A 27,619-nucleotide genomic window follows, 5' to 3' on the forward strand; every position below is an offset into this window, starting at 1 on the left:
TAGCGCATGCACGCTGCGTAGGCGAGACCTAAAAACGACCCACACACTGACAGGTCAGACCAGCTCACCGGACCCTGCTAGATTGCCCTATAGGCCAGCCCGACCCTGGACTGCTGCCTCAGACATTTAACTTTGCCCTGCATCCTTTATTCCTTTGGAATATTCTAGGCAAGTTTCTCCAGACACATGTGTCCTCTTCTTGCGGGACACGCATATTCTAAAGCTGGCTCTATTGAGGCTTTGTCAAGGGTCCGTGAAAGAAATGACGTGCTTATTTATTGTGGAGTCTGAACAGTGGCAATATAAGGGCTGTTTACATCTCCCCCAGGGGGCGCTGTAGTCAATCTTGCGCAACGCGTCTATCTCCATGGTTGAGTTACCTTGGGGCCTCTTTAACCCTGTAAACTTACAAGTCTGTTTTTTTTTAAAGCCACTCTCTATACATGTTTGTTCCGTTCGAATGGAGTTAGATATATGATATCTAAAGCGATAGAACAGTATTTTAGAGGCAGGAAAGACCCTACTTTAAACCAGCAGCAAGGCGCCGGTGCGCTCTGCCTGCCGGTGCCAGCCGCAAGACGTGGTGGAACTGTGGCGGCAATTAGTGGCCTCGTGTCGCAGTGTCGTTCGAAACAGTCTCCCACTAAAGAAAGCAATTCCAATGCTGAGGAAAATCAATATTAAAAATAGTTTATGAAATATCACAGAGTAACCAAGCTCTTTGGACATTCTGCTGTGTGCCCTTACCACGCCTACTGTTCCACGCCGTTGTGTGCGTGTGTCCCGTGAGGTGCCTACACATCATGGCTAGGTGAACACGCCGGGCTGTGCTGCACAATCCTGCATATAGAAGAAACACGCCGCATAATGTGCCCATTATTTATTGCACTGTATGCACTGAGCAGCGCATTCATGCTTTGAGCGAGCATATGTACATAATATTGCATCCTTTTCATGTACGTTAGTGTATGTTAAAGTGATGTGTTATCAGTTGTATAACGTGCTGATGCGTTCCCTGCTGTCCATAGCAAGAGGCAGTAGATTGGCAGGCGCCACGCGGGTACCACCGGGTGTCATGGCGGGGTAAGGGATGCCCTCAGCAGAGCACTCTCTGTCCCACGTGGGGGAGGGGTCCCCTCTTGCAGCAGTATATCCGCAGTGACTCTCGTTACAGTGTGCTGCTCGACTGGGAGCCCCTGTGATTGGTGGCTGTCATTAGCACATATGCTAATTAGATCCACTGCAGCACGGCAATTAAAGCTGCTGCTTGATTGCGTGCCCTTGAAATGAGTTATTCCAGTTCGGAGTCTCGGCGAGGCGGAGGCAGTGCGCACAGGCACGTGGCCTCATCGGAGGTAGTGCAGCCCGCAGTGCTGGTCTGTGGCCGTGTCCATGGTACATGTCCTAAACAAGCACTGGCAAAGCCAATAGGTCTCGCTTTTGCGAAAGTTAGAGCTAGTGGCGTTGTTAATGACAATGTCTTTTACCCATGTGTTATGGAGTGGATGTATGTGCTATGGTGTAGAATTATGCGGGTTGGTTTGGTGTGGAATTATGTTGCGAGGTACTATGTGTAGTGGCTTTGTGCAGTGGTATGTGGCATGGTGCGCAGTGGAATTATGTGGATAGTAAATATGTGTTATTGAGTGCAATGGAAGGAAGGATAGTGGGTTTGTGCATAATGGAGTGGAATTATCAGTCAGTCAGTCAATCTTTATTCGGGTACCACAGTACCCATAAAAGCACAATATAAAAATACATTACATACATATTAAAATTTTAACCAGTCAAATAGTCTAAATACATTCATTATACAGATCATAAGTGATTTAGTGCAAAATTTAGGATCATCACAGTACAAAGCTATTTGCATTACTCTCAGTCTTCAGCGATGGATCTGCGTGCCCTTACTGCCGTTTTTAGGAAAGTGCAAGTGCGAAAAATAAGATCCTCATCTTCTAAAGTTAACATGGAATCAAATGCTGCCTCTAAACTAATTTGTCTTCTCTTATTAAAATACAAGCATAAAAACTGTTTGAAATATTTGATATAAAATTTGCAGGCGAATGTAAAATGCTTTACAGACTGCTCACTCCTCCCATCGCACGGGCTCGGGATTGAGTTTGAATTAGAACAATAACCAAGTGGGAAGGAGACTACAAAACGAATTGTGTCCGCCCTTAAACGGAACAATAAACTTGTCTCCCAGCGAGTCATCGGTAGTAACAAATAGATGTGGAGTGGGTGCCTATAATGTTCAATGGCCATATAGTTACGCACAGTAGTTTTACTGACCTCTACTGCCTCACGCTCGGTCTTATATAAGGAGTACAGAGCATTCTGCATATCCTTTTTTGCGACTAAAGCAGCAAGTGAAGGGTCCCAAAAAATGCTTTCCATATTTATACTGCGCAAACTACTCAACACTCCACGCAACCATGGGATATCTAGGGCCCTAGCACAACCTAAGATGCTTAAAATCGAGTTATTGGCCTTTGAGAACTGGAGTGGAATTATGTGGAATCATATTTTGTGTTGTGGAGTAGTATCTATTAGAGCTTAATTATGTGGTGTGCTGTTGAATTTTGAGGCATGGTGTGGAATTTTGTTGATTGGATGTGTATGGTATGTTGTGTAATTGTGTTGTTGAGATGAATTATGTGGTTTGGTGTCGAATTAAGTAGTGTGGAATGAAACCGGTCCCAGGATGCTCGTTTCCGGTTCAGGGAAAACATGGCTTGGCAGTTCGGGCTGGACTGTTCCCATGAGGCACAGGGTCAGACTGATTTGCATATGGCCATGTCTGAACTGGGTTGGCGGAGTAAGCTAAAGAATGATGATGGATTAAACCTAGATCAGTTGACTGGGGGTGAGTGCTTGCATTGTTCAACACTCTGTCCATCATCCCCTTTGGTTTTGATTGGAATTATGTGGCATGGTGTGGAGCGTATTTATGTGGTTGGTTGCTATGTGACAGAGCTTTTATGTGGTGCGTATTTATGTGGTATTGAAAAAACATGAATGTGATCGTGTGTAAATGTAACTGGTGCTCCTATAAGTATTAACAAATGCCACCTTCGTGAAGCCCCTGAAGGAGGGCCGTGTGCGAGTCAGTAGTGTCACCCGTGCATATACTAAGCTGAGAGTCTTGTTGAATGCTGCCTTCTATGGGAAAGGCAAGTGTTAAAGATCCCTTTAATGCAGACAGCAGCAATGGGTTCTTGGTATTATGATGTAATAGGAGGTAACAGTTGGGTTGAGTTACTATAAGCTTTCAGAACTGCCCACAGTTCTGCGGAACGTTGTCATTTGCTTTCTCTTGGTTGAAAATAATTTGCAAAGACTAATCTTGTCTGTTTGCAAGTTCCAGGACGTTAATTCCACCCACACTGGATGGGCTACTTACGCATGGACCTGGGAAGTGTGAGAGAAGTGTGTTTGTAGTCAAGAGGCAGTCCTGGCGTATTACCCAAGGTAACCAGATGGTACAGAGTTCCAGTCTGTGATTTCCTTTTAGAATTTTTATTTTTTTAGCACTTAATTCACTGCAAGTGAACCAGTTGAACAAAGGCGTAACCTCCCAGAATACGCCAATGAAACGCAATGTTTGTGCAGTGTTTGTTTGAACCTCACACCCTCGGTGTGAGGTTCAGATAAACACTGCACCCTCCTGCGACTGATATTGTGCATTGGTTTCTAATTAGGGTTTACTTTCTTTGACCAGTTAATGAGGCCCTTAAACCCTATTCAATGCATTGTGTCTCCTTTATTGGCTTATTGAACTGCCCCTCGCAGCCCCCTCCTGATTTTTAGTTTCCCTCTCACAATTACGAACCACGGTGCCAAGCACAGCTGGCCAGCAACTGAACTGCAATGGTCACGTGGCCTCTATATAACAGCCTTTGGACAGAAGCCCAGCCCACTGCAGAGAAAGCCCCGTTCAGGTGCCAAAAGACGGCCAGGACAGCTAGCAGGGCCGGTCCGAGGATTTGTGGGGCCCCGGGCAGAAAAGGAACATGCGAGGCCCCTATAATTTGCATAAGATTTAACCTGTCAGGAAGTGACCTCATAGGGTCAGGAAATAGGCCCAGCACAAAAATAAAAGTGGCCCCCATTAGTGAATTAGTTAGCTAGAAAAGTGTCAAAATTAGGGCAGTTTACGTTTTTTGTAAGGTATGAGAGATTGCATAATTTGATTTTGCTGCAGGCAATGTTTGTTTTAATATCATGAAAATCAACATTTAAAACATGTTCATCTGACCATAAAGCAGGCAAACAAACAGCCCAAAAAACAGGTCAAATAATAACCTGGCAGAATGGACCATTACACACTGCCTGATTGCCCTAATGTCCAACCCGGCCAATGTGTTATACAATTATTATGCTGATACAGGATCATTGTTTTTGAAGGTAAAGTAAAGGACAAGAATATAGGGTCGATAGGGGCCTGTTTCAATGACGATTTTAATTTACCACCAGGTAAAGACTCGAGGGACCTAGCACACTGAAAGCCCTGCTCCAGCCAATTTTACATTCTGATTGTGCTCCTCTTCCTGCACCTCTTGTCTGGCTGCTATCACACCTCTCTGCTCCCCCCGCCCCCTCTCACTTGATTCCGTATTTGGCACCCCTTTCATTTACTCTGTGCTCCCTTTCCCTAGTCCTGGGTGAGCTGAGCTGTTTTCAGTGTGAGGCGCAGTCATTCTATCTTTCCTTTAGCGCCCTGCAGGTTATCCTGCTTCTTATTCAACCAGGGGCAGGTCGCACTTCACACCTAACGGCTCTTTAATTACCTGTCTAATCGCTGCTATCCTCATGCAGATGCATCGATTAGGCCAAGGCAGGCAGATATTGATTAAATCCCTTGGGCCTCCTGGGCCCCCTGGGCCTCCAAACTCTGAAGCATTTGAAAGCGCGAGGCCCCCTGGCTGCGAGGCCCTGGGCCGCTGCCCACGCTGCCCATGCCTAGCGCCGGCCCTGACAGCTAGTACGTATGGCCTTCAGACAACCAGCATATACACAGTTTCTACACCGTGACCAGTGCCCAGGAAACCTAGTTAAGAAGACGTAAATATTTAAAACTCTTAATGCAGCAGTAAGCGCCTGACTTGCAAAGTCCTAAACAAGCAAGGATAGAGGCAACGTGTACAGTCTTGTGGAGGAGGCGTGGCTTTAGGTCTGGTTGGTGGTGGTGGGGAGAAACAGACACGAGCATGATGGCGAAAGACTAGGCTGAGATGGGGTGGGTGGGTGGTGGGTTCATGCCGGGCGCCTGGGTTAAAGTGGTAGCGGACGCCCGTGTTATTGAAAGCGGGCACCCGTGCTAAAGTGAAAGTGGGCGCCTGTGTGATTGAAAACGGGTGCCGAGTTATTGAAAGCGGTCGCCCGTTTTAAGGAGAAATCGGGTGCCCATTCTGTAAATTCAAAAACCCATCAGATAAGATAAAAACGAGGCTGTGCTGTTTAAAAAACACAAGCAGTCCCAGCTGTAGCAGTGCATGTCCTGCCTGCAGTAAGAGAAACTCAATAAAGAAAATAGGGCTTACGGACTAATTGACACATTACCGCATAACAGCTGAAGGAAAATGATCAGTAGCCATGGGAGGTTCCAAATAAAGACAAACAGAACTAAGGAGGGACTAGCAAGCCTATTTACGAATCAGAAGCCAGCATTTACGAAGGATATTGACGATAGCCTATTACAAATATGGATGGAGAGTGGGCAAGCCTTCAATTGCATACTCTAGCAAAGCATGCCTCACAGAGCAACGGATGCGCGCTTCCTCTAGGCTCAACCTAAAAAAGAAATGGGGGCACTAACCAATTTAGGCAGTATGCAAGTGACATTGTGGCGCATGACATCGCAGCGCATAATGTCATAGCTCGTGACATTGCAGGAAGTGACCTCAAAAGAAGTGATATCAGATATTAAGGCCTCACCCATATGTTTGGCAGATCCAGCATGAGTACATTTAAGTGCATTACAAGGTTTACCAAATTAATTTTGTGTCAGGTTGTGCTAAAAAAGTGGACCGACCCTGACGCAAAATCTGGGCCTCAACTAATGCATTTATTTATTTGCAAACCCTATCACAAACACATTGTCAACAATGAGAAACATGGCAGTAGATCTGTTCTGCTTATTAGGTTGCAAAGTCTGCATTTTAAAATATCTTATAGGGTTAAGGCACCTCCTGCAGTGATCTTTGTGTGCCCAGTAAATTTCAAGGAATAATAATAATGGTAAGTTATATCTGGAGATTAATGCATTAGCTGGAGAGATTTGTGTTTTGTTTAATCCCACTTTTGAATCAAAGTTTCTAGGAGGTTAATATGTCACCTGCATGCATCTGGCAGATTTTGGTTACTGCTTTTAACAGAGAGATCCTTTTGATACTTGCAGTTCGTACATTGTAATCCTTCTAATATAGCAGAGTGAGTTATGAAGAATATGTGACTCCTACATCTTTTAACCCTCACTGTCTTATACATCACATATTGTGCATTTATTTACACACTTATATGATTTATTCTCAATGTATAATGTTTAAGTGTGATGTAAAGCGCTCAGACACCCTGTGTTGGGGTGAGTAGCACTAGAAAAGTAATAGAACAGTGGTATTTTAATTCTTATTTGTGTGAATACTGGGCGAGATCAACACATCTGACATTCTTAAATTTCATGCATATCTCGTGTTTATACAAGAAAAGTATGCCTCTCTTAACTACCTGTAAACTGATAAGCTGTGTGCCTTTGCTTCTACATTGTATTTGAATAAAACAGTGAGGTACCAGACCACACCCAGCCAGGATACAGTATTAAAAGGAGGCTTAATGGTCCCTTAACTTTGGCCTTTATCTTTGGCTTAGCTGGAATGTGAAAATAACAAAGCTCCCTTGCCACCTGCACATTGCTGCTGGGAATGGAAAGCAGACAACGTGCAGGTCTACTGAACGTGTCTCGGTGTCTGGAAAATACACCCCGACAAGTTCAGCATATTTCAGTGGGGCCTAATTTCTGGGCAGGAAGGAGTCTGCCCTGTGAAAATTATGGGTAGGCCCCGTCTACCCACGTGTACCGCCGACTTGTACCCGTGTCTGAATGTCGAGCACTGAACAGGAACTTCCCACGCATAACACAACATGCCCTTGGAGAAGGTTTGCTTGTGCTGTCCATGTAGCATAGTAATTAACAACCACCGTACTTTGCTTAATTGCAGGTCCAGCCTGGCGAGGGAAACAAGGCCGCTCTGAACGATATGAGATCCTTATCAGGAGGCGAACGCTCCTTCTCAACGGTGTGTTTTGTCCTTTCCCTGTGGTCAATCGCTGAGTCTCCCTTCAGATGTCTGGATGAATTCGATGTATACATGGTAAAAAGCCTTTCGAAGAATGATATTTAATTTACTTTTCTAGCCTTGTTAATGTTTGGTTCTATCAGAAGTTCCTTCTCTACTCCTTGTTGACTTTTTGCCTTTAAAATTGTTTGCACTACTTTATCTGAGAACAGCCTGACGATAACATGCTCTATTCCATTCCCCCGCCACCATTTTTATATGCATCATCAATTTTTATATGCAATCATTCATATCCTTTACATTAGTGTGCAACCATATAAACTATATATAGGATTAAGTACCCCTGTTGTACGGTAAAAGGATATTACAAGTCACCGACTAGTTCTCTGATCACATAGAGGACTGAGGCGGAAGGCTGATGTCCTTTAAAAAGTCAAGAAACTCTAAGGTGACTTGCAATATTTTTTTAAAGTGTGGTAGAGGGTATTTTATTTGTTATTATCATGGCCACAACACTTATGAGATAGGGGAGGACCAAGTTATACCGCAGAGTTGACTAAATTATGCAGTGAGAAAAGGCAAGTTATGTGGCACAATGCAGCACATTTTGTGATCGCATCACCTTTAATTTGTCACTTTTTACTCACAGTAACACTGCCTGGGTAAATATTTCACCTCAGTAGTATCAATTTAACAACCAAATATAGCAATAGGCTACTGAAAGATGACCAGTTAACTTTTGTGAAGGGCCTGCCACTGAACAGGAGCACATGATGCAACGTTTTTAGTAACGTTTGATCCGTTGGGTCTAGAAACCGTTTTTTTGGGTAAAATCTGCAGATGATGGATTATGTGACAAATCTATAATTATGCTGCATTCGTTGCAGCTGCAGAATCGCATAATTCAAGTGGCCCAGCTTAGAATGCATGGTCGCACAATAACCATTCCCACAAACCGTTAAATCCTTGGTGTCTTGCTCTTTAATATAAAAAAGATGGGATGTTTCCAGACATGAAGTGTAGAACCTGTACAGAAAATTTTATCACACAAAAAGGAGTTAGTAATTTGTTCCAAAAAGATATTTGAATCGGTTTAATATATCTGATAGAGATATCTAGCAACAGATTCCTTACCTTTGAATTGCCCAGGCATCAGGCTGGATCTGGAAGACTTTTGCTCGATCAACACCCTTACACGCCGGTAGGTGGCATCGGTTGGCTCCTAGTGACAGAGTCGTCTGCGCTGGAAGTGACACCCGCTCACCTATATCGGCGCACCTCGCCGCTCTGGCGTCAGCTCTTTTCTTTCGCGCTAGGTAGCACAGATCCATGAGGAGGACGACCCTCTGTCACTTTTTGACAGTCCTTTTTCAATATTTTATCGACAATTTTTGGTGTAAAAAATGACTTCTAGATTTAAACCGTGCAGCGCCTACCATCGAGCCATGTCGGTGACTGTTCCGCACTTGATTTGTCTCCGGTGCCTGGAGCGTGACCACAATTCGAAGTCATGCTCCGACTGCAGGGCCATTGCTCCAAAAGTTTTGAGGGAGCTGTAGCTAAAGCTGCTTGAGGCCCTGCGGGCGGCACCATGCCGTTCACCCCGAAGATCTCGTTCTCGGTCGAGAGAAAGGTCCAGGCACCGCTCCCCGAGTCCTAAGTCCTTGTCCTCCCACTTGAAGTCGTTCAACATCTCTTGGTCCGTCAACCAACGTGACCGAGGAGTCTCGACACTCTAGGTCTTGTTGTGCGGAATCTGCGTCTGGGTCAGCTTCCCTGCCTTTCCAGGCTCCCCCGCCCATCTTGAAGAATTTCATGCCGCCATGTGCCTCATATTTGGACAACCTGACCTTCCCGGTACGCCTTTGGAGGCTCAGCGAGAGCTCCATTTGGTTCCGTCCGGGCAGCACCGGCGCCTCCCCAGTCAATTTGGTGGTGAAATGGGACCGGCACTGGTCATGCCACTGCCACCTTCCCCAGAGCCAACCTCAGCGCTGACAGTCCTGGAACCACCAGCTCCAGGTACATTCTTATTTATTTTGATAAACCATTTTATTGCTTTTGACATTAGACAAATACCAGCAGATCAGCAATGTACAATGACAGTTCCCACTCGGATGAATAATTGGTCTCCTAATCTCCTAACGCAGCCAATCCAGACGTAGTCCATGGTACCCGGCCATTTGCCCCACACTCGATGGTATTTCGTCAGGCATCCCCGTGCTTCGTATATAGGTTTTTCTGTGTAGCACACCAGGTCCTCTTCCCCCCCCCCCCCCCCCCCCCCCCCACCCTCCGCCACTTTCCGGAGCAAGGTGGGACTGGGAGTTTCCAGGAGGCGGCTATGTCCTGCTTTGCTACAACCATAGCCGTGTTGAAAAAGAGGTTCTTATTTCTGGACCCGTCCAGCCCATCCGTAATCACTAAGAGCGAGTTTCGCGGGTCATGAGGAACCTCCAATCCCAGGATTTCTGTGAGTTCTTCTTCAATGTCCCCCCAGAACCATGCCAAATGGGGACATTCCCATACCATATGGAAGAAGTCTGCCGGGTTTTGGCCACAACGTGTGCAGGAGGCAGTTGGGTTAAAGCCTCCCCTATGAAGGCATACCAGGGTTAAATAGGCTGCGTGCAAGTAGTACAGTTGGATCAGGCGGAGTTTAGCTGGTGCAGTTATCGCCTTGGGTTCCATAAAAATAAATGTGTCATCCCCATGCCCCCATCGAAGGGAGGAACCCAGCATAGGGTCAGAGCCCCCCCCCCCCTCCCCCTCCACAAAGGAACTCTTGATGGCCATACTATCTAGTTCCCGAAACCAGGCCCACGGAAAACAGAAGGGGGTGTTTTGGAGGATGTAGAGGATTCTGGAGACAGGGCGACTCCCCAATGGATTCAGGGGGAGCGCCTGCAACTTGTGGAGGTCTTCCTTTGCTTTTTTCACAAGCGGGGTGACGTTGAGGGACCAGCCGAGGTCCGGGAGGAGGGCAACCCAGATCCCAAATACTTGAAGGATTGTCGCCTAGGAGGTATTGTGGGTTGCCAGTCGTAGCAGTCCCTGGCTAAGTGTAAAGGGAACAGGAGCAACTTATTGGAGTTGAGTCATAGGCCGGAAGCTTGCCCGAAGGAGTGTAGGATCCTGAGGCAGTAAGGGCCTGACTGTGCGGGTTCGGCCAGAAAAATTAAAACATTGTCCGCATAGAGTGCAATCTTGTCTGCCTCCGACTTGTGCCATTCCCAGCCCTGGATGCGGTCCTCAGATTGAATCAGGGTTGCCAGGGGCTGAATCGCCATGGCGAAGAGGAGGGATAGGGAAGGATAGGGAGTAAGCAAGTGGCGGTGTGCCAAATCCAGATGAAGACGACGGAGGCAGTGCCTAGTCCCACGTGTTGGCCTAAACCCGCACTGATCTGGGTAGACCAATGTTGCGAGGTAGGACCTCAGCCGTTAGGCGAGAATCGAGGCAAATATTTTAACCTCCGTGTTTATAAGAGAAATTGGGCGATAGTCCGCACATCAAGGAGATGACGGTTTTAGGGAGAACAACGATGGTGGCCATGTCTGTCTCATGTGGGAAGGAGCCCTGCGAGGCGTGGGATGAGGATCTCATAGTATATAGCGTAGTATTCCTGGGGGAGGCCATCCGGGCCTGGGGTTTTGCCCGACGAGGTGTGAGCTATTGCCTCGCTAATTTCTTCATGGGTGATGGGGCGGTCCAAGTCGGCATGGCCCAGATGGGGGAGGCGGGCACAACCTGCATCCAGCAAGTCGGAGAGCGACGCTTCTCGCCCCGTAAAGTGTGCGATAGTAGGAAGCGAAGGCATGGGCTTTGCCATTGGGGATCGGTGCGCTATCCCATCCGGGTCCACAATTTCAGGGATAATGCGGTTGGCCCTAGGGTATGTGGCTAGTCTGTGGAGAATCTTTTCGTTCTTATCACCCCAGCCATACATCCTGGCTGCGGAGGATCTCCAGAGGAGCTTGGCAGCGTCCAATGAAAGCTGCAAGTTGCCTCTCTTGGGAGGTGTCGCCGTCAATAGGAGGGGATTGCTCGAGGCATAACGCTTTAACCTCTCGTGAAGTGATCTGATGTAGCTGGGCCTGCAGCTGACGTTTGAGTTGGCCCTTGGCAAAGCCACGTATGGAAGCCTTGCCCGCCTCCCATAGGGTACCCGGAGAGGGAACAGAGCCAGCGTTGGTCAGGAAGTACTGTCTGAGCTCCTCCCCTACCACCTTTCTAAATTCCTTGTCTTGGAGGAACCAGGCATTCATCCACCAGGTTGGATGTGTAGAGGGAGGAGGGGCCCCCATACTAAGGAGCAGGGTGGAGTGGTCAGAGATGCCTCTGGGGAGTATTCGGATTTCCTGAATCATTTGGCAGTCCGTGGATGGGACAAATACAGCATCTGTGCGTGCCTGAGTATGGTGTGCCGCAGATGTATGAGTGAACTGTCTGGTATGAGGGTGCCAGATACGCCTTGCATTGCAGAGGCCCAGGGAGTCGGACCAATTTGTTAATTGCTTCGCTTGCCAAGTCTAGAGTTGGAAGGCGTGCTTGTCGTGTCGAAGTGTGGATTGGAGACTGTGTTAAAATCTCCCCCGATTATTGTGGCTCCCAATGACAAGGCAGTGAGCAGGTCGGTGGAATGTTCTAGGGTCGTTCTGAGCATCGAGGGGGGCAAGTAGATGGACACAAGATTGAGGGGATTTCCGCTCATTGTTCCGCAGAGGGCCATGGATACTCCCTGACGACCGTGAATAGCTTGCATGAGCAAAAAGTGAAGGGTATACCTAAAGAGGATAGCCAACCAGCGGGAGCACCGGGTGAACCCATAATGCCATACTCTGTTGTACCCATAGCGTGCCAGGAAGGGACAATGGTTACCTATCAGATGGGTCTCCTGAAGCAGGAGTGCATCTATAATTAGGCTTTGAGCATATCGTAGAACAGTCATTCGTTTGAGTCTGTCTAAGAGCCCAGTAACGTTCCAGGACAGTGTGCAGAGGAAAGCTCCTGGGATGGGTGCGTCGGTCATGTTGGCTGTTGGGCAGTGTAGCGGCTCGCCGTTCCACGTGAAGTCGTGGGTGCACATGGGGTCTGGCGCAGGCACGGGAAAGTGCATGTGAGTAAGCTGTGCTAGTGGTACATGGGAACATCGTACAAAGCATCAATAAGGCTGGTGTAGCAATACAACAGGAAACAACAACAATGGGAAAAACTGTCCCATCCCCTTCCCCTCCCCCCACCCTACACTTCAAGAATGGAAGCATCTGTCGGCCCAACTACAGCAACAAGAACCAAACTAGAACGCTTGGGTTGGGTTGCGTGGAGGACCCCTCCTTGTAGACGGATGCACAATGTGTCGGCAAAAAGACATACAAAGTAGAGCAATAAGTCTGCCGTGGCGCCATGCCACTGGAGCAGTAAGGGTGTGTCCATTGAGAGAGCCATAGAGGCTCAAGCACCTAGAACGTGGCTGGACAAAACTGTGGGGGGGCTCCATGTTGGCCCGTGCCATGTGGGGAGAAGGGTCACCAAAGGCCGATTCAGGGTGCCGCGCATCAGACCTTTGGCAGGCACCCCGCCAGCAGCAGCCACAGGAGACATCCAACAGCACCCCCAGTCTGCTGCGTACGGGTTCACCAACTGTATTTCAGACTGGGAAGTGGCGCCGTCCCCTAAACCAGAGACACGCCTTTAAGAGTATCAGATTGTTGGGCTGCTGGACAAGTCTGAGTCCTCGGCGACTAAGTCCCGATGGGCCAGTGACGGAGGATCTGCAGATGAGCCACCTGTCGAATTATGTCTATGGCGAGGTGAAGAGCCCTAGAGGCTAGGAGAATCCCTGAGCCTGTGGGCCCCCATGCTCGACGATCTGGGTCCCGCTCTCTGAGATTGACGCCTCCTGTGGGATTGCGTTCACCTCCGGCGCTATTGCTTGGGAGACTGGGGCTGCGCGGACTGAAGGTTTGGGGGACCTGTTTCGTCGTAGTCCGAGGGGACGTTCTACCATTAACCATGCCCAGGTCGCGACGGCGATTCAAAGAATTGTGTCTTTACCTGAAAAATGACGCAGAGGGGGGCCGGGGACAGGAGCCGATATTGTAGGCAGAGGGACAGCAGCTTAATTTTGACATCCGTGTAGGAGCGGCATTGGTCCTGCACTTCCCTGGTATAATCAGGGAATACCACAATGGTGTGGTTTTGGAACTTGAGGGGTACCCTAGAGGGTGCCTTGGGCAGGATTGTGTCCCGGTCCTTGAAGTTAAGGTTTCTAATTATGATGGAACAATGTGGGGCCCAGGGTGGTGACTTAGGTGCCAGGGACCAATGGGCTGTGTCCACTGCGAACCACGCTGAGAGTGCATCCTTTGGCGTCCATGAGGAGAACCAAGATTCAATGAAGTTGGATACCGGATTCGTCTCAACCCCCTCGGGGAAACTCACCAGGCAGAGGTTGTTGCGACATGCTCGGTTTTCAGCATCCTCAGCACACCGATGAAGCTCCTTGGTGTGCGACTGTAGGCTGGCCACCTGGTCCTTCAATTGGTGGCTATCGTCTTTAGCTGTGGAGAGGCGAAATTCAGCTTCCGTAATTCGGGCAGTGGCGTTTCGTAGGTCCTGCCGAATAAGGGACATGTCCACCCTGACCTCCCCGATCTTCCCCTCAACCGATGCCTGTGATGTGCTGATCGCCTGCAGAATGGCGACTAAGGCTTTACCGGGTGGGGTGGGCTGCCTTCACCCTGCCTTGTGGGCTCAGGATTAGAGGTGGTAAATTGGTCCATCTTTGTTTGTGTGGGTGGCCGCGGGTTTAGAGGTCTGGTCTTTCCCCATGACAGACGACAAGCCCCACCCTAGCAAAGGCTTCGGGTCCAAGAGGAGTTGGTGTGAGGATGGTCAGGCGCCTCAAGCAATAGTGCGGGATTCGACCAGGGTCTGAGAACGCGGCTCCAGGGTCAACGGCTGCTAGAAGGGAGGGGCCGGGAGAGCAGACACTCGTGTGGGCCTCTCAGAGCAGGAACAAAGGGCAGGAGTCACAACTGAGTGGGGAGAGCGCTCACCTCAGTGTGTCAGGGAGCTGGTTAGAGTTATTCTGAATACGTATGGGGAGGTAAGTGTCTGACGGCTAGCACAGCTTGGGTTAGATGCTTTTGGAAGAAGCGAGGGGCACAGTGGAGAGGGCCCTGCTCCCGGAACCCTACACTGCTCGTTGGACGCAGGCGATTCCACCCCCTCTCAGGCAGCCCATGTTGCACAAAGGGCGCCGGATTAGCTGTATCCTGATATCCCCATTGCTGTTAGCGCACACACCGGACGCCACAGGAACCAGGAAGTATCCCCCACCCGTTAGGGGCACCTCAGAATGGTGGACCACTCAGCCCAAGGACCATGCCCTGGGTTGGCCAGATCAGAAGGCTCAAAAAAGTGCCAGGAGGGCACAGGTCGCTCCGCCCAAAGTAGCGGCCGAGAGAGAAGTAAGCTGGCACCCCCTCCACAGGGCCCGGGGCAGGATCGCAGGAACCGGGCCTCAACCCCGGCACCAGTCAGGTAAGAGAATGTGGACGGGTCGGTGCGCCTGGGCCCCCGTGCCCAGCCGGGTCCAGACAGCCACAAGAGCCGGGGATGGTGAGCAGAGGGAGATGACAATGGGTGAAAGTCCGGGAGGACCTCTCTTAGCGTACGCCCCTCAGCCCACGTGAACATCCAGTCCACCCTGGCCCAGAAGAAAAGCGTGGGGCAGTGGAAATGCATGCAATGGCCTGGAGAGGAAGGGGTAGGCAAGGGAGTCCCTCCTGGCACCCTCGCTGCTCGGTGTTAACAGCCGGTTGGCCCCACTCCGCCCCCCTAAGCGGGTCCGCCACCGCCAGACAGGGATGTTGTGGAGTTCACTCCAGCAGCAGCGGTCAGTGCATGCCCTCTATCAGCAAACCACCGGGGGAGGTGGGGAGGGGGTATAGAAGCCTGAGCAGCGATCCTCCCCGCCTCTGTCCGACGTGACAACCGATCCCCGGCCCCACTCACCAGGTGTCACGGCTCAAGTGGAGCCAAAACGAGTCCTGGCTTCGGGCTCCAGCTGGACAAAACCAGCTGCAGTGCAGGAATCGGGTCTGCTCCAGAGCAGGGCACCTCCCCATGCCGCCTCCCTGACAGAGGGTCCACACCCACGGGTCTAGCAGCAGTCAGCCGCACGTCTTACCCGGCTCACAGGCCTCCGGAGTTGGGAGCTGCCATTTTGTGTCTCTGGGCACTTTGAGGGTCTGGATTCAGGACGGGTCTCTGGTCCAGCGGGGCAGTACACTCCAGGAACAAGTGACCCGCCGTGCGGGCCCCCGATCAGAGCAGGAGGCACAGTGCCGCCGGGCACGCCGCAATCAGATGCGCCCGGTTCAAGGGCAGTCGGCAGTGGAGGTCGCCAGGCCCGAAGTCAAAGCAGGCATCAGGCTCAGTGAAGCCGCAATATGGAGTCACTGGTGCACTGCGTCCGCTTCAGGGAATCTCGGCATGCATGCAGAAGGTGCGGATGGCAGCCGCAGGCAGCAGGATGTGAAGCGGATGATGAAGGGGTCCGGAGCACTTTTAGAGTGGGACCGCCATCTTTACGCTTCAGCAAGCCTCATTCTTATTACCAACCACCCGGAGATGATTCCAGCGCCAGCACCTCCCTTGGATCCTAGGTCGGTTCCTCAGCCTTATTTTGAAGGGCTAGGAATGGAGAATATTGGGAGGAGTAGCTGGACCCTCTATGAGACTAGCCTGAACACGAAATGGACTGGTAGGAAGAATTGGGTGAGGCCTGTGGACTGGATACCTCTCCAGATCCAGGCCTGCTTTCTCCCTATACCAGGGCGACTGAGGGGGAGCTTTATACGCTTTGGTGGTGAGAAGGGGAGCTGAGATGCTGGACGGGGAAACAATTCAAAAAGGGGAAACAGCCAGAACAACGATGTTCAAGGCATATGAGCTGCAGATTGTACAATTAGCATTAGATCGCCACCTGGTGTTGGGCTCGGATGATTGCAGGTTGTTGTCTTCTTTGAAGAAGTCTTTGTTAGTCCCGAGATAGGTGACTCCTCCCTTGGACAATACTGCGCATGGGCCCCATCCTTAGATTGTTTTTTTCCGGCACTGGGTTCGGATGAGAGTTTCTCCGCACCGGCTAGAAAACTATTTTTCTGCAATGTCGAAGCGCAGAACTTCCTCAAACTTCTACAAACTACCTTCGACATCGACTACAATACTTTTCGACGCCATCGTTTCCAATCCGGTCATCAAAGCGGGCCGTTAGGCCTATCAACGCCGTGTGGCCTACACCACATGGAAAGAACTCCGTTCAAAAGATGCCCGGTATGTCAAGCAAAGTTTCCACATAGCGACCACCAAGAGGTCTGCAACCTCTGTCTATCGCCGGAACGCGACGAGTCGACCTGCACAGCTTGTGCATCCTTCCGATCGAAGAAAACTATCCGGGATCGGTGGGCCCGTCGACACGAGATGAAGAGATCAGCTCGAGCACCGGAAGATATCTTCGACGACGTGGTTCCGTTCGTTCCCGAAGAAGACTCACCGGATCTCCAGATCGTATCAGAGGCAGACGACTCAGATAACTCCATTCCATCGGGTCAGCGCGTGAGTACGACTGCCCCTGCACCACATACACTGCCCAAACAGAAGGCAAAGGTCAGCACTTCGCCCAAGGGGCCAAGTCGAGACCGAAGACCTACTTCGAAAGCCCCTTCTTCGAGCTCGACTCCAAAGAAATTAACTACACCTTCCAGTGCCTCGACACCCTTTGGCTCCGAAGACAAAAATAGTACTGACACAGAAACCGAAGACTGTTCCGGTACCGAAACCGAAAGAAACGCCGGCTCCGAAGCCGTCCATTTCTACACCTTCGGTGCCGAAAACCACAACGCCTGATTTCGAGGTGCCCAAATCCTCGAACATGCCTAAGAAGCCGAAAATGACACCTTCGGCACCGAAAACTACGCCACAGGACGTTATAACAACTACCAAGGCTAAAGAAACCAAACCACCTCTGCCGGCACCGAAAAAATCGACGCCCAAGAAGGTTGTACAAGAGGAAATACTTTTTCGACCAGATCCTCAACAAAAGAAGATATACATAGACCCAAACACATGTCATGTAGGCGCTACGCCTCTCAAGAAGAGACCAGCAGATGCACCACCCACACCTGTGGTTCCTGCCAAGAAAAATGACTGTGCAACCTCTCCTATGCACCTTTCCTCTCCTATACCTCCCTCTTCTCCTGTTCTTCCTCACACATCACCTCAAATCTCTCCTGTCCATTCTCCATTATCATCACATTCGCCTCAGCAGAATGATGATGAATATGATTTGGGGGGAGGGGACGATATAGAAGAACCTGGTTTATACCCTGTACAGGTATGGAACTTTCCAAAAAATGTGTCTATGTGGGACCTTACAAACCCCCAAAACGTGCCTGACATTCCTGAGCCATACCCATCAAAACCTTCCCCTCCAGAAGATACCATTGGTTTTGGTCATCTGTTAAACAGAGCTGCTGTACACCATGGAGTCTCTATGCATTCAGATGACATTTAGGAAGATTTTCTCTTAGATACCTTTGAGCAGTCTCAGCGGTCTGCTCAAAATTCTTCCTATGATTAAAGGGGTAATCAAACATGCTCCAGAGGTATTTAAAGACCCTGTACACACTAGAATATTGAACCCCAGAATTGAGAAAAATTATAGACCCACAGATCCAGTCTATATTAAAGGACACCTACCACTAGACTCATTAATTGTGTCCAATGCTAGGAAGAGGGCTAATTCTCAAACTTCTGGCAAAGCACCCCCACCTGACAAGGAATCCAAAGTAATTGATGCATCAGGTAAAAGAATAGCTACACAGGCTTCAAACAAATGGCACATAGCAAATACACAAGCCCTCCTCTCTCGTTACGATAGGGCTCATTGTGATCAATTAGAGAAACTACTTGAGCACCTACCAGATCAGTAAAAAGATCAAGCTACTGACCTCATACAAGAAGGCAAGGTAATATCCTATGCCTCAATAAAATGCGCACTAGACCTTGCAGACACAGCATTTAGAGCGGTGAATACCAGTGTCGTACTTAGAAGACATGCATGGTTACGCATTTCAGGGTTTAAACAAGAAGTGCAAACTACCATTTTAAACCAGCCATTTAATCAGAACCAATTATTTGGCCCAGAAGTAGACACTACACTAGAAAAAATGAAAAAAGACACAGACACTGCTAAGTCTATGGGGGCTTTACAGTCCACACCAGCTAGAGGCTCCTTTCGTCTCTCCTTCTACAGAGGAGGCTCCAAACAAACTGGAGCAGACACTACCACATCTTTCAAGTCACAAACAGCCTCTAACAAGGGATGTTATAGAGGAGGATACAGAGGCAATAATACCAAGGGAAGAGGTCATGGTAACAACAACAATCGATCCTCTTCCGCCACTAAACAATGACTTCCCTCCGCTCCCCCCACAGCATTCCACTCCTTTAGGGGGCAGACTAACACAGTTCCTGCCTGTCTGGAACTCCATTACAACAGACAAGTGGGTAAGACAGATTATCCAATATGGCTACTGCCTAGAACTTACAGCAACCCCTCCACACATACTTATCCAGTATTTGGGTGTCTTTCATAGATTCACATGCCTGAATCATTCCCCGTCGCCGAGACGGGAGCCTCCGGTACATAAAAAAGTAATGTCCTAAGGACACTCCATTACAACAGACAAGTGGGTAAGACAGATTATCCAATATGGCTACTGCCTAGAACTTACAGCAACCCCTCCACACATACATCCCAGGCAGCGTCCAATGTCTACAGACCATATGACTCTGCTACAACAAGAAGTTCTGTCACTTCTACAAAAGGATGCTATTCAAATAGTTCCTTTACAAGAACAAGGAACAGGGGTTTACTCGCTTTACTTTCTAATTCCCAAAGAAGGACGGGACACTAAGGCCCATTCTCGACCTCAGGCCCCTCAACCATTACATACAATCAGATCATTTTCATATGATAACTCTACAACAAGTGCTTCCACTGCTGCAACAAGGCGATTTCCTTACAACACTAGATCTAAAGGGCGCCTACTTCCATATCCCTATACATCCTGCTCACAGACAGTAACTAAGGTTGGTACTAGAAGGACAACACTATCAGTTCAAAGTCCTTCCATTCGGAGTGACAACGGCACCGCGAGTTTTCACAAAGTGCCTAGCAGTGGTAGCAGCACATCTCAGGAGACAACAAATACATGTCTTCCCATATCTAGACGATTGGCTCATAAAAGCGAAGTCATTCAATTAGTGTGTCCAACACACACATCAGACAATTCAAACGTTGCACGACTTAGGGTTTACGATAAACTACACCAAGTCGCACCTGCAGCCTTCGCATGTCCATCAGTATCTAGGAGCTACAATAAACAGGTCTACAGCCCTAGCATATCCCAATCCAGCCAGGATACAGAGCATTCAAGCCTTAGTCACCGCTTTTCAACACCAACAGTCTCTGCAAGCCAGGGTGTTCATGAGGCCAATAGGCATGATGGCGTCTTGCATCTTCATAGTACCACACGCAAGATTGCAAATGCGCCCATTACAAGAGTGCTTAGCACAACAGTGGAACCAAGCTCAAGGTCAAGTAACAGACCTGATGTTGGTGGACAGCCGCACACATCGCTCTCTGCAGTGGTGGAACACCAAAAACTTGACAACGGGGCGGCCGTTCCTCGAGCCTGTTCCACAAGTAGTGCTCACAACAGACGCATCCTTCACAGGATGGGAAGCCCATCTCTTACATCATACAACTCAGGGTCAATGGAACAATCCACAAAAACTGTTCCATATCAACCATCTAGAGCTGCTAACAATATTCTTAGCACTCAAGACTTTTCAACTTCAAGTACAAAACAAAGCTGTCCTAATCCGGACGGACAATATGCCAGCCATGTACTATATACAAAAAAAGGGGGGGACACACTCTCTGCAACTGTCCCAGCTCGCACAGAACATTTGGAGATGGGCCATTCCTCAAAACATACATCTGTAGCAGAACACCTTCCAGGGTTTCACAATCAGATAGCAGATCTGTTAAGTCGGCAGTCACAACAGATTCACAAATGGGAACTACATCCACAAGTTCTCCAGCCATTCTTCCAAAGGTGGGGTCATCCACACATAGATCTGTTTGCCACCCACGAAAATGCTAAATGCCCAGCCCTCGCCGCCAGGTTTCCACACCCACTGTCCGAAGGCAATGCTATATGGATGAACTGGTCAGGCAGATTTGCGTACGCTTTTCCGCCTCTCCCACTGATCCCATTAGTGGTGCGCAAGCTCAGACAACAGTCTCTCAAACTGATCCTGGTAGCTCCCACATGGGCATGACAACCGTGGTTCACCACACTGTTAGAACTCTCTCTAGTTCCCCACCAAAAGTTACAGCTAACTCCTTCCCTGTCACAGATCCATGGAGAAATCAGACAACCAGACCCGAACCAACTGAATTTGGCGATCTGGCTCCTGAAGTCTTAGAGTTTGGTTATTTAAACCTACCACCAGACTGTATGAATATTATTAAAGAGGCTAGGAAACCCACTACCAGTTTGTGGTACGCCGCTAAATGGAAAACATTCGCAATATATTGCAAAAATAATAAAATTGATCCCCTGGATGCTTCCATCCAAAATATAATTTGTTACCTTTTACATCTACAACGGTCTAATTTGGCATATTCTTCCATACGCCTGCACCTTGCAGCCATTGCAGCCGATTTACAAAACGGGCAACATCTGTCTCTCTCCAGAGTTCCTGCAATTAAAGCGTTCATGGAAGGGTTACAAAGAATAATCCCACCCAGGTTACCACCTTCTCCTGTGTGGAACCTAAATATTGTCCTTACAAGACTCATGGGACCCCCTTTCGAGCCTCTACATAAATGTGAACTGCAATTCCTAACATGGAAAACTGCTTTCCTCGTTGTCATTACCTCTCAGAAGAGTAAGTGAGATAAAGCTTTCACTATACAAGAACCATTTTTTTCAAATACATCCAAACAAAGTGGTTCTTAGATCTAATCCAAAATTTCTTCCGAAAGTCAGCACTGCTTTTCACCTAAACCTGTCCGTAGAGTTACCAGTGTTTTTCCAAAACCCAGACTCTGTAGCGGAAAGAGCTTTACACACATTAGATGTTAAAAGAGCTCTCTTGTACTATATAGATAGAACTAAACACTTTCGAAAGAAAAAACAACTGTTTGTTGCTTTCTCTCCTCCGCACAAAGGCAACCCCATCTCTAAAGGCGGGATTGCGAGGTGGATTGTAAAGTGTATACAAATATGCTATATAAAAGCTAAACGTACATTAACAGTTCCTCCTAGAGCGCACTCCACTCGCAAACTAGGAGCCTCTATGGCTTTCTTAGGAAACATACCCCTAGAGGACATATGTAAAGCAGCAACATGGTCTACACCACACACCTTCACTAAACACTATTGTGTTGATGTGCAAGCCAAGAAGCAAGCTGCAGTAGGCCAAGCTGTCCTTAAAACTCTATTTCAAACCACTGCAACGGATACAAGCGACCACCGCTATGGGAGACACTGCTGCACAATCGATGCTAAGTGTACAATCTGCAGCTCATATGCCTCGAACGGAAAATGCTACTTAACAGTATGCACCTGTTCTTGGCATGTAGAGCTGCAGAGTTGTACCCGCCCTCCCGCCTACCCGGGACTTGTATCCTTTCCAGTTTTCATCTTACTTAGATGCTCACACATGGACATCCCTATTTTCTTTACTTTTACTAACTCCATCATTTCCCATCATGGCGAAAAACAATCTAAGGATGGAGCCGATGCCCATGCGCAGTATTGTCCGAGGGAGGAGTCACCTTTCTCGGAACTAACAAAGACTTCTTCCAAGAAGACAACAACCTGCAATCATCCGAGCCCAACACCAGGTGGCAATCTAATGCTAAGTGTACAACTCTGCAGCTCTACATGCCAAGAACAGATGCATACTGGTAAGTAGCATTTTCCTTTCTTAACTAGTTGCCTTAACGGTGACTCATAAACAGTGACCTGGAACTGAACCACGACCTCCTCAACAACTACTTAATTAAATAACGAGTGGTCTTAACAACGACTCCGACCTTTAAACAGGAACAAAAATTTAATTAATTTAACCGCATGCGCGCTAGCGGGTTTTCCCGCTGTGCGCTGAAATTTGAAAATCGCGGGTAACGTGACAAAGCCAGCTCGTCATCCGCGTAGCGCAGGCAACGCCCATGACGAGCTGACTTTGTCACCAGCATCGAAGGGGTTAAAGATCACTTACAATGAAAACTATTTTTAACCCCTTCGGCGCTCATGACGGAGCGGTTCCATCATGAGCGTCGGTTGGGCTGTGCGCATGACTGAACCGCTCCGTCACGGCCCCGCCCGCTCAATGGAACCTTCAGCTGGCGCTAAAATTTGTGCCGCGCTGAAGGGGTTAATAAACAATCTTGAACAGAGAGACCGTTTTAATTTACCTTGTGAGGACAGTAGATTTCACTGTAGGATTGTTTTCAACTGATGTTATGCTGACGTGATTTTTTTTTTTTTAAATCGATCTCTGGCATTTTGCACTTTTTTATTCAGATCCTATAACTAAGTGCTCAGAAATGAAGTTGATGTTGCCTGCTGCAGCAAGCAGCTACTGGAATATATATTATCAGTTTAAGAACAGACCACCCGGCACTTGCACTTTCTTCATCTGATTCTATTTCTAGCAGGTTTTTTTTCATCACTATGATCGCCCTTTTCGCGGGTTTCTTTGCTTTCTTTTCCTCCATTCTTCTCTTCTTTCTACCATTATGTCTGCAGCTCTAGGAATGCCTACTGTACAAGTATTTTCATATTCGATGACAACATCCTAAAACAGCGTGGCCCAATTCGCAAAATGAAAATAGATTTTCCGCAATCAAACGTCAATACCAGCAATATTTTTCTTTAATTCATTCTGGAGATAACAGTTTGTAGCATTGTAGAAAATGTCATTAAAATCTGAGGTAAGCCTCTAAGTGTAAATATTAGTGTTGTTAAAAAAGAAAAACACTGTAAGAGTGGCATTTTCAAATTTAGCAGGTTTTCATTTCCACCAGTTCAAAATAATGGTTTACTGAAAGCGAACGTTGGACTGTAGCAGAGCAGGATAGGGATCTGGGCCACCTGTCATTCAAGCTAAATATTTAGTTTTGTAGTTATATATAGCATGGTAGATTCGGTTTGTAAATTACTAGCATTTTTTGCGTGGTTCAGTAAGTCGTGGTTCAATACTTAGTGGTTAGGATTTGGTCGTTGATTAGCATTTGTGGTTGAGGCATTTGCGTGATTTCAGAGGTAGTTGTTTAATCATACAATCCCTGGACTTTCAGCTCCCTTCGGTGGAAGTCCAGACGAACATCCTGACAGGTCCTGCAGCCGGGTATCTCCTCCTCGCAACCCCTCCTGCAATTCTGCAAGGACTTAAAGGCTTAGGTATCTATTCAAAGGTAAGGAATCTGCGGCTAGATGTCACTCTCAGATGAATAAGTTAATTACCTTTGGTAACGCCATATCTGGTAGAGACATGATCTAGACGCAGATTCCTTTCCGAGCCACCCATCCTCTCCTTACTGTGAACAGGTTTCTAGGGAGGGGGCTGATCCCTTTCAGGGCCCTAGTTTTCAAACACACCAATATCAGTATACTTCATGGCTCCACGCTCTAGCATAGAAAGTCGTGAAAAAGTAACTGACGTTAGCGCGCCTAGGTGTCGCCTATACAGGTTACGCAGGCGCCACTTCCAGCGCGGACCCTGCCATGTGGAGCCGACCGACACCACCTACCAGCACACATGGGTCTTGCTCGAAGAAAAATCATCTGAATCCAGTCTGATGCCTGGGAAATTGAAAGGTAAGAAATCTGCGGCTAGTTCATGTCTTTACTATATAATGCATTACTGAAGGTAAATAACTTGTTCAACAGGGAAGACCCCCCACAACATCGCATTGTTACATCCTCCCACCACCATGCCTACATTACAGAACAGTTGTTAGTATCTTGTTCCATTCTCCCCAGGACTCACAAAATACACAATATCTGAAAAAGACACGTTAGTGATAGATTCCTTACCTTAGAATATCCCCAGGCGTCAGACTGGATCCGGAAAGTTTTGCGTAGCAGTACCCTTGCGCGTCGGTAGGCGTCGTCTGCGGCTCTGCGTCCGTCGTGGGCGCCGTGATGACGTCGTCGGAGTACTTAGACGCCGCCTCCGCGTGCTGACGTCAGTTCTTCTTTTTTCCGCGCCAGCCAGCGCAGATCTGGAAAGAGCAGTTCCCTAGTCACTTTTTGACTAAACTTTTTGATCTTTTTTGATCCATTCGAAGTCTTACGACACCGACGGTGCCGTTAGGATGCCCGGCTTCAAGCATTGCGACGAGTGCGACCATACCATGTCGGTCACGGATCCCCACCGCTTGTGCCTGATGTGTTTGGGCGTCGACCATGACGACGAGTCCTGCTCCGACTGTCGGGCCCTCTCGAGGAAGGCCAGGCGGGAGCGGTCCCGCAGGCGACTCGAGATCCGCCAGTCGGCCCCGCGCCGTGTGAGGTCCCGGTCCCACGGGAGGTCGAGGGACAGGTCGCGGGGACGGAGCCGTCACAGCTCCAGGAGCCGCGCCACTCCTCCGGGTCCAAGTCGTCAGGTAAGAAGCATAAGAAGTCGAAGAGACATCATCGCTCTTCTGACTCCCCCCGACGCTCGCGCGACGCGGCCGGGGGTTCGGGTGACACCGCCCACGCGGCTCCTCGTGAGTCGCGGGCGCGGCGTTCGGCTCCATACCCCCCGGTCCCTAGGCTGAACGCGACGCCGGAGGAGATCGAGCGCTTCCTCATGGCCATGAGGTCCCTTTCTCCTCCGACGGGTTCCGCGGCGCCTTCGGGCCCAGTGAACCTGTCTGGGGGCCCTAGTGGGTCGGGGGCTACGACGCCGTCGGGTGCTTCGGCCTCGACGCCGCCGGCGCCTTCGGGCCCGGCGCCACAGGGCTCCACGATCCCGACGCCGCTGCGGTCCCGGCGTCGTCGGTGCCTTCGGGCCCGGCGCCGCAGGGCACCGTTGGGCCCTCGTCGGGCGCTGGATCGTCCCCGGTGGACCTTACGACCCCCCCGGGGTCGGTCCGTGTGGTGTCCCCTCCGGCGTGGGCCTCGGCCGACGCCTTCCCCGATGCCTCCTCTCAATCGGTTCCGACGTCTGTTCCGATCTCGACGCCGCTCGGAGATTTCCATCCCTATGAACCGTCCTCATTCACTTATGACCCTGAGTCTCAGGAGATGGGGGAAGAGGAGTATTGGGAGGGGTCTGAGGACCCTCTGACAAGGGAATGTCAGTCTAACATGGACTGGACAGGAAACCTTGGGGAAGCCAGTGGCCTGGACACCTCTCCAGACACTGGATTCGTCTCTCCTCCTACCGTGGCTTCGGAGGAGGGTGCGACATATGGTGTGGTGTTGATGAGGGCTGCTAAGGCCTTGGGCCTTGAGCTCCCCGTCGCGGCCGTGAGGACTAACCTCCTCACTGAGGTCCTTAAGCCGCAGTCATGCTCCATGGAGCCTCTGCTGCCGTTTAATGAGGCCTTGACGGACGTTCTTTTGGGCATTTGGTCCAGGCCCGCTACAGGTTAGCCTGTAGATAGGAACGTGGCCAGACGCCACCGCCCGGCCCCGGGCGACCCATGTTTCCTGTCCACCCACCCCACCCCCGAGAGTCTGGTTATCCAGGCCTCTAACTCCCAGACCGCCTTTCCGACGGCTCCCCCCGATCGGGAATCCAAGAGGTACGAGGCCTATGGCAAGAAGGTGTTCTCGTCCCTTAGCTTGGGACTGCGGTCTTCCAACACCGCATGCCTCTTGGGCCGTTACACCCATTCTATATGGGAAACGGTGGCGGAATTGCTGCCAGAGTGTCCGTTGGAGGTACGGGCCAAACTCCGCCAAGCCCTAGTGGAGGGCCGGGACGCAGCGAAGTATTCAATCAGGTGCGGACTGGATACTACTGACTCGCTGGGCAGAGCGATGGCTACGACGGTGGCGATACGACGCCACGCCTGGCTGAGATCCGCCAACTTCTCGGCTGACGTCCAGAATACACTCATGGACATGCCGTTCGATGGCCGTCGCCTCTTTGGCGACAAGGCAGACCACGCGCTTGAGCGCTTTAAGGACTCCAGGGCTACGGCCAAGTCCTTGGGCCTCTCGGCCCGCGCCAGCAAATGGGTGCCTTTTGCTCCTTTCGTGGCCAAGGAAGGGGCGCCCCCACACGTGCCGCCAGCCACTCGCCGCAGACTGTCGTCCAGCGCGGCGGCGGCCGTGGAAACCGCCGTGGAGGCGGTCGGGGAAACAAGCGGAGCCAGTCCACACCTGCCCCCGCAGCATCCGCCTCTAAACCCTCCTAGTCCGTGCTTTTCGGCCCATGTGACGCCAGTGGGAGGCAGGGTTCGCCATCACCACTCTCACTGGCGCACAGTCACTTCGGACAGGTGGGTGCTGCAGATCGTCCGAAGGGGCTACTCCCTCCCCTTCGAGACGACCCCTCAAGCCATGCCACCGCGACTCCACCGCGTATCGGGGGATCACTTGCGGCTCCTGCAGGAGGAAGTTTTGGCTCTCTTGGCCAAGGGGGCCACCGAGCGCGTTACTGGGCCAGAAGTAGGTCGTGGTTGCTACTCCCACTACTTCCTGGTACCCAAGAAGGGCAAAGGGGGCCTACGCCCTATCTTGGATCTGAGGAACGTCAACGGCTTCCTCCGGAAGGAGAAGTTCAAAATGGTGACATTGGCTCAGGTCTTGGCTGCCCTAGACCCAGGAGACTGGATGGTAGAGTTGGACTTGCAGGACGCATATTTCCACATCCCCGTCCTGCCGGCCCACCGGCATTACCTGCGGTTCACGGTAGGCCTCGAGCACTTTCAGTTTACCGTGCTCCCCTTCGGCCTTACCAGCGCCCCACGGGTGTTCACAAAGGTGATGGCGGTGCTCGCAGCTCATCTGCGCAGGTTAGGGGTGTCAGTCTTCCCCTACCTGGACGACTGGTTGTTGAAGGCGGGCTCGCCCCAGGCAGTCATCAGCCACCTCCAAACTACGGCGGATCTCCTGCACCAGCTAGGATTTTCCATCAATGTGCCGAAGTCACACCTGTGCCCCTCTCAGAAGCTCCTTTTCATCGGAGCGGTTCTCGACTCGGCGAAGTTTCAGGTTTACCAGCCC

The 27,619-nt window shown here is 49.8% G+C and overlaps 1 protein-coding gene across 2 annotated transcripts in view; it reads left to right on the plus strand.

Moving 5' to 3' along the window:
* SMC6 (structural maintenance of chromosomes 6) overlaps nt 1–27,619 on the plus strand; it is a 602,788-nt gene that overhangs the window by 495,594 nt on the left and 79,575 nt on the right. For both annotated transcript variants that reach the window (XM_086926302.1, XM_086926303.1), the window contains exon 25: nt 7,221–7,373. In XM_086926302.1, coding sequence (XP_086782428.1) covers nt 7,221–7,373 — 153 coding nt within the window. The remainder of the gene's footprint in view (nt 1–7,220; nt 7,374–27,619) is intronic.

The sequence above is a fragment of the Lissotriton vulgaris genome, chromosome 6, assembly GCF_964263255.1.
Source record: "Lissotriton vulgaris chromosome 6, aLisVul1.2, whole genome shotgun sequence".
In the NCBI taxonomy this organism is placed as follows: Eukaryota; Metazoa; Chordata; class Amphibia; order Caudata; family Salamandridae; genus Lissotriton; species Lissotriton vulgaris.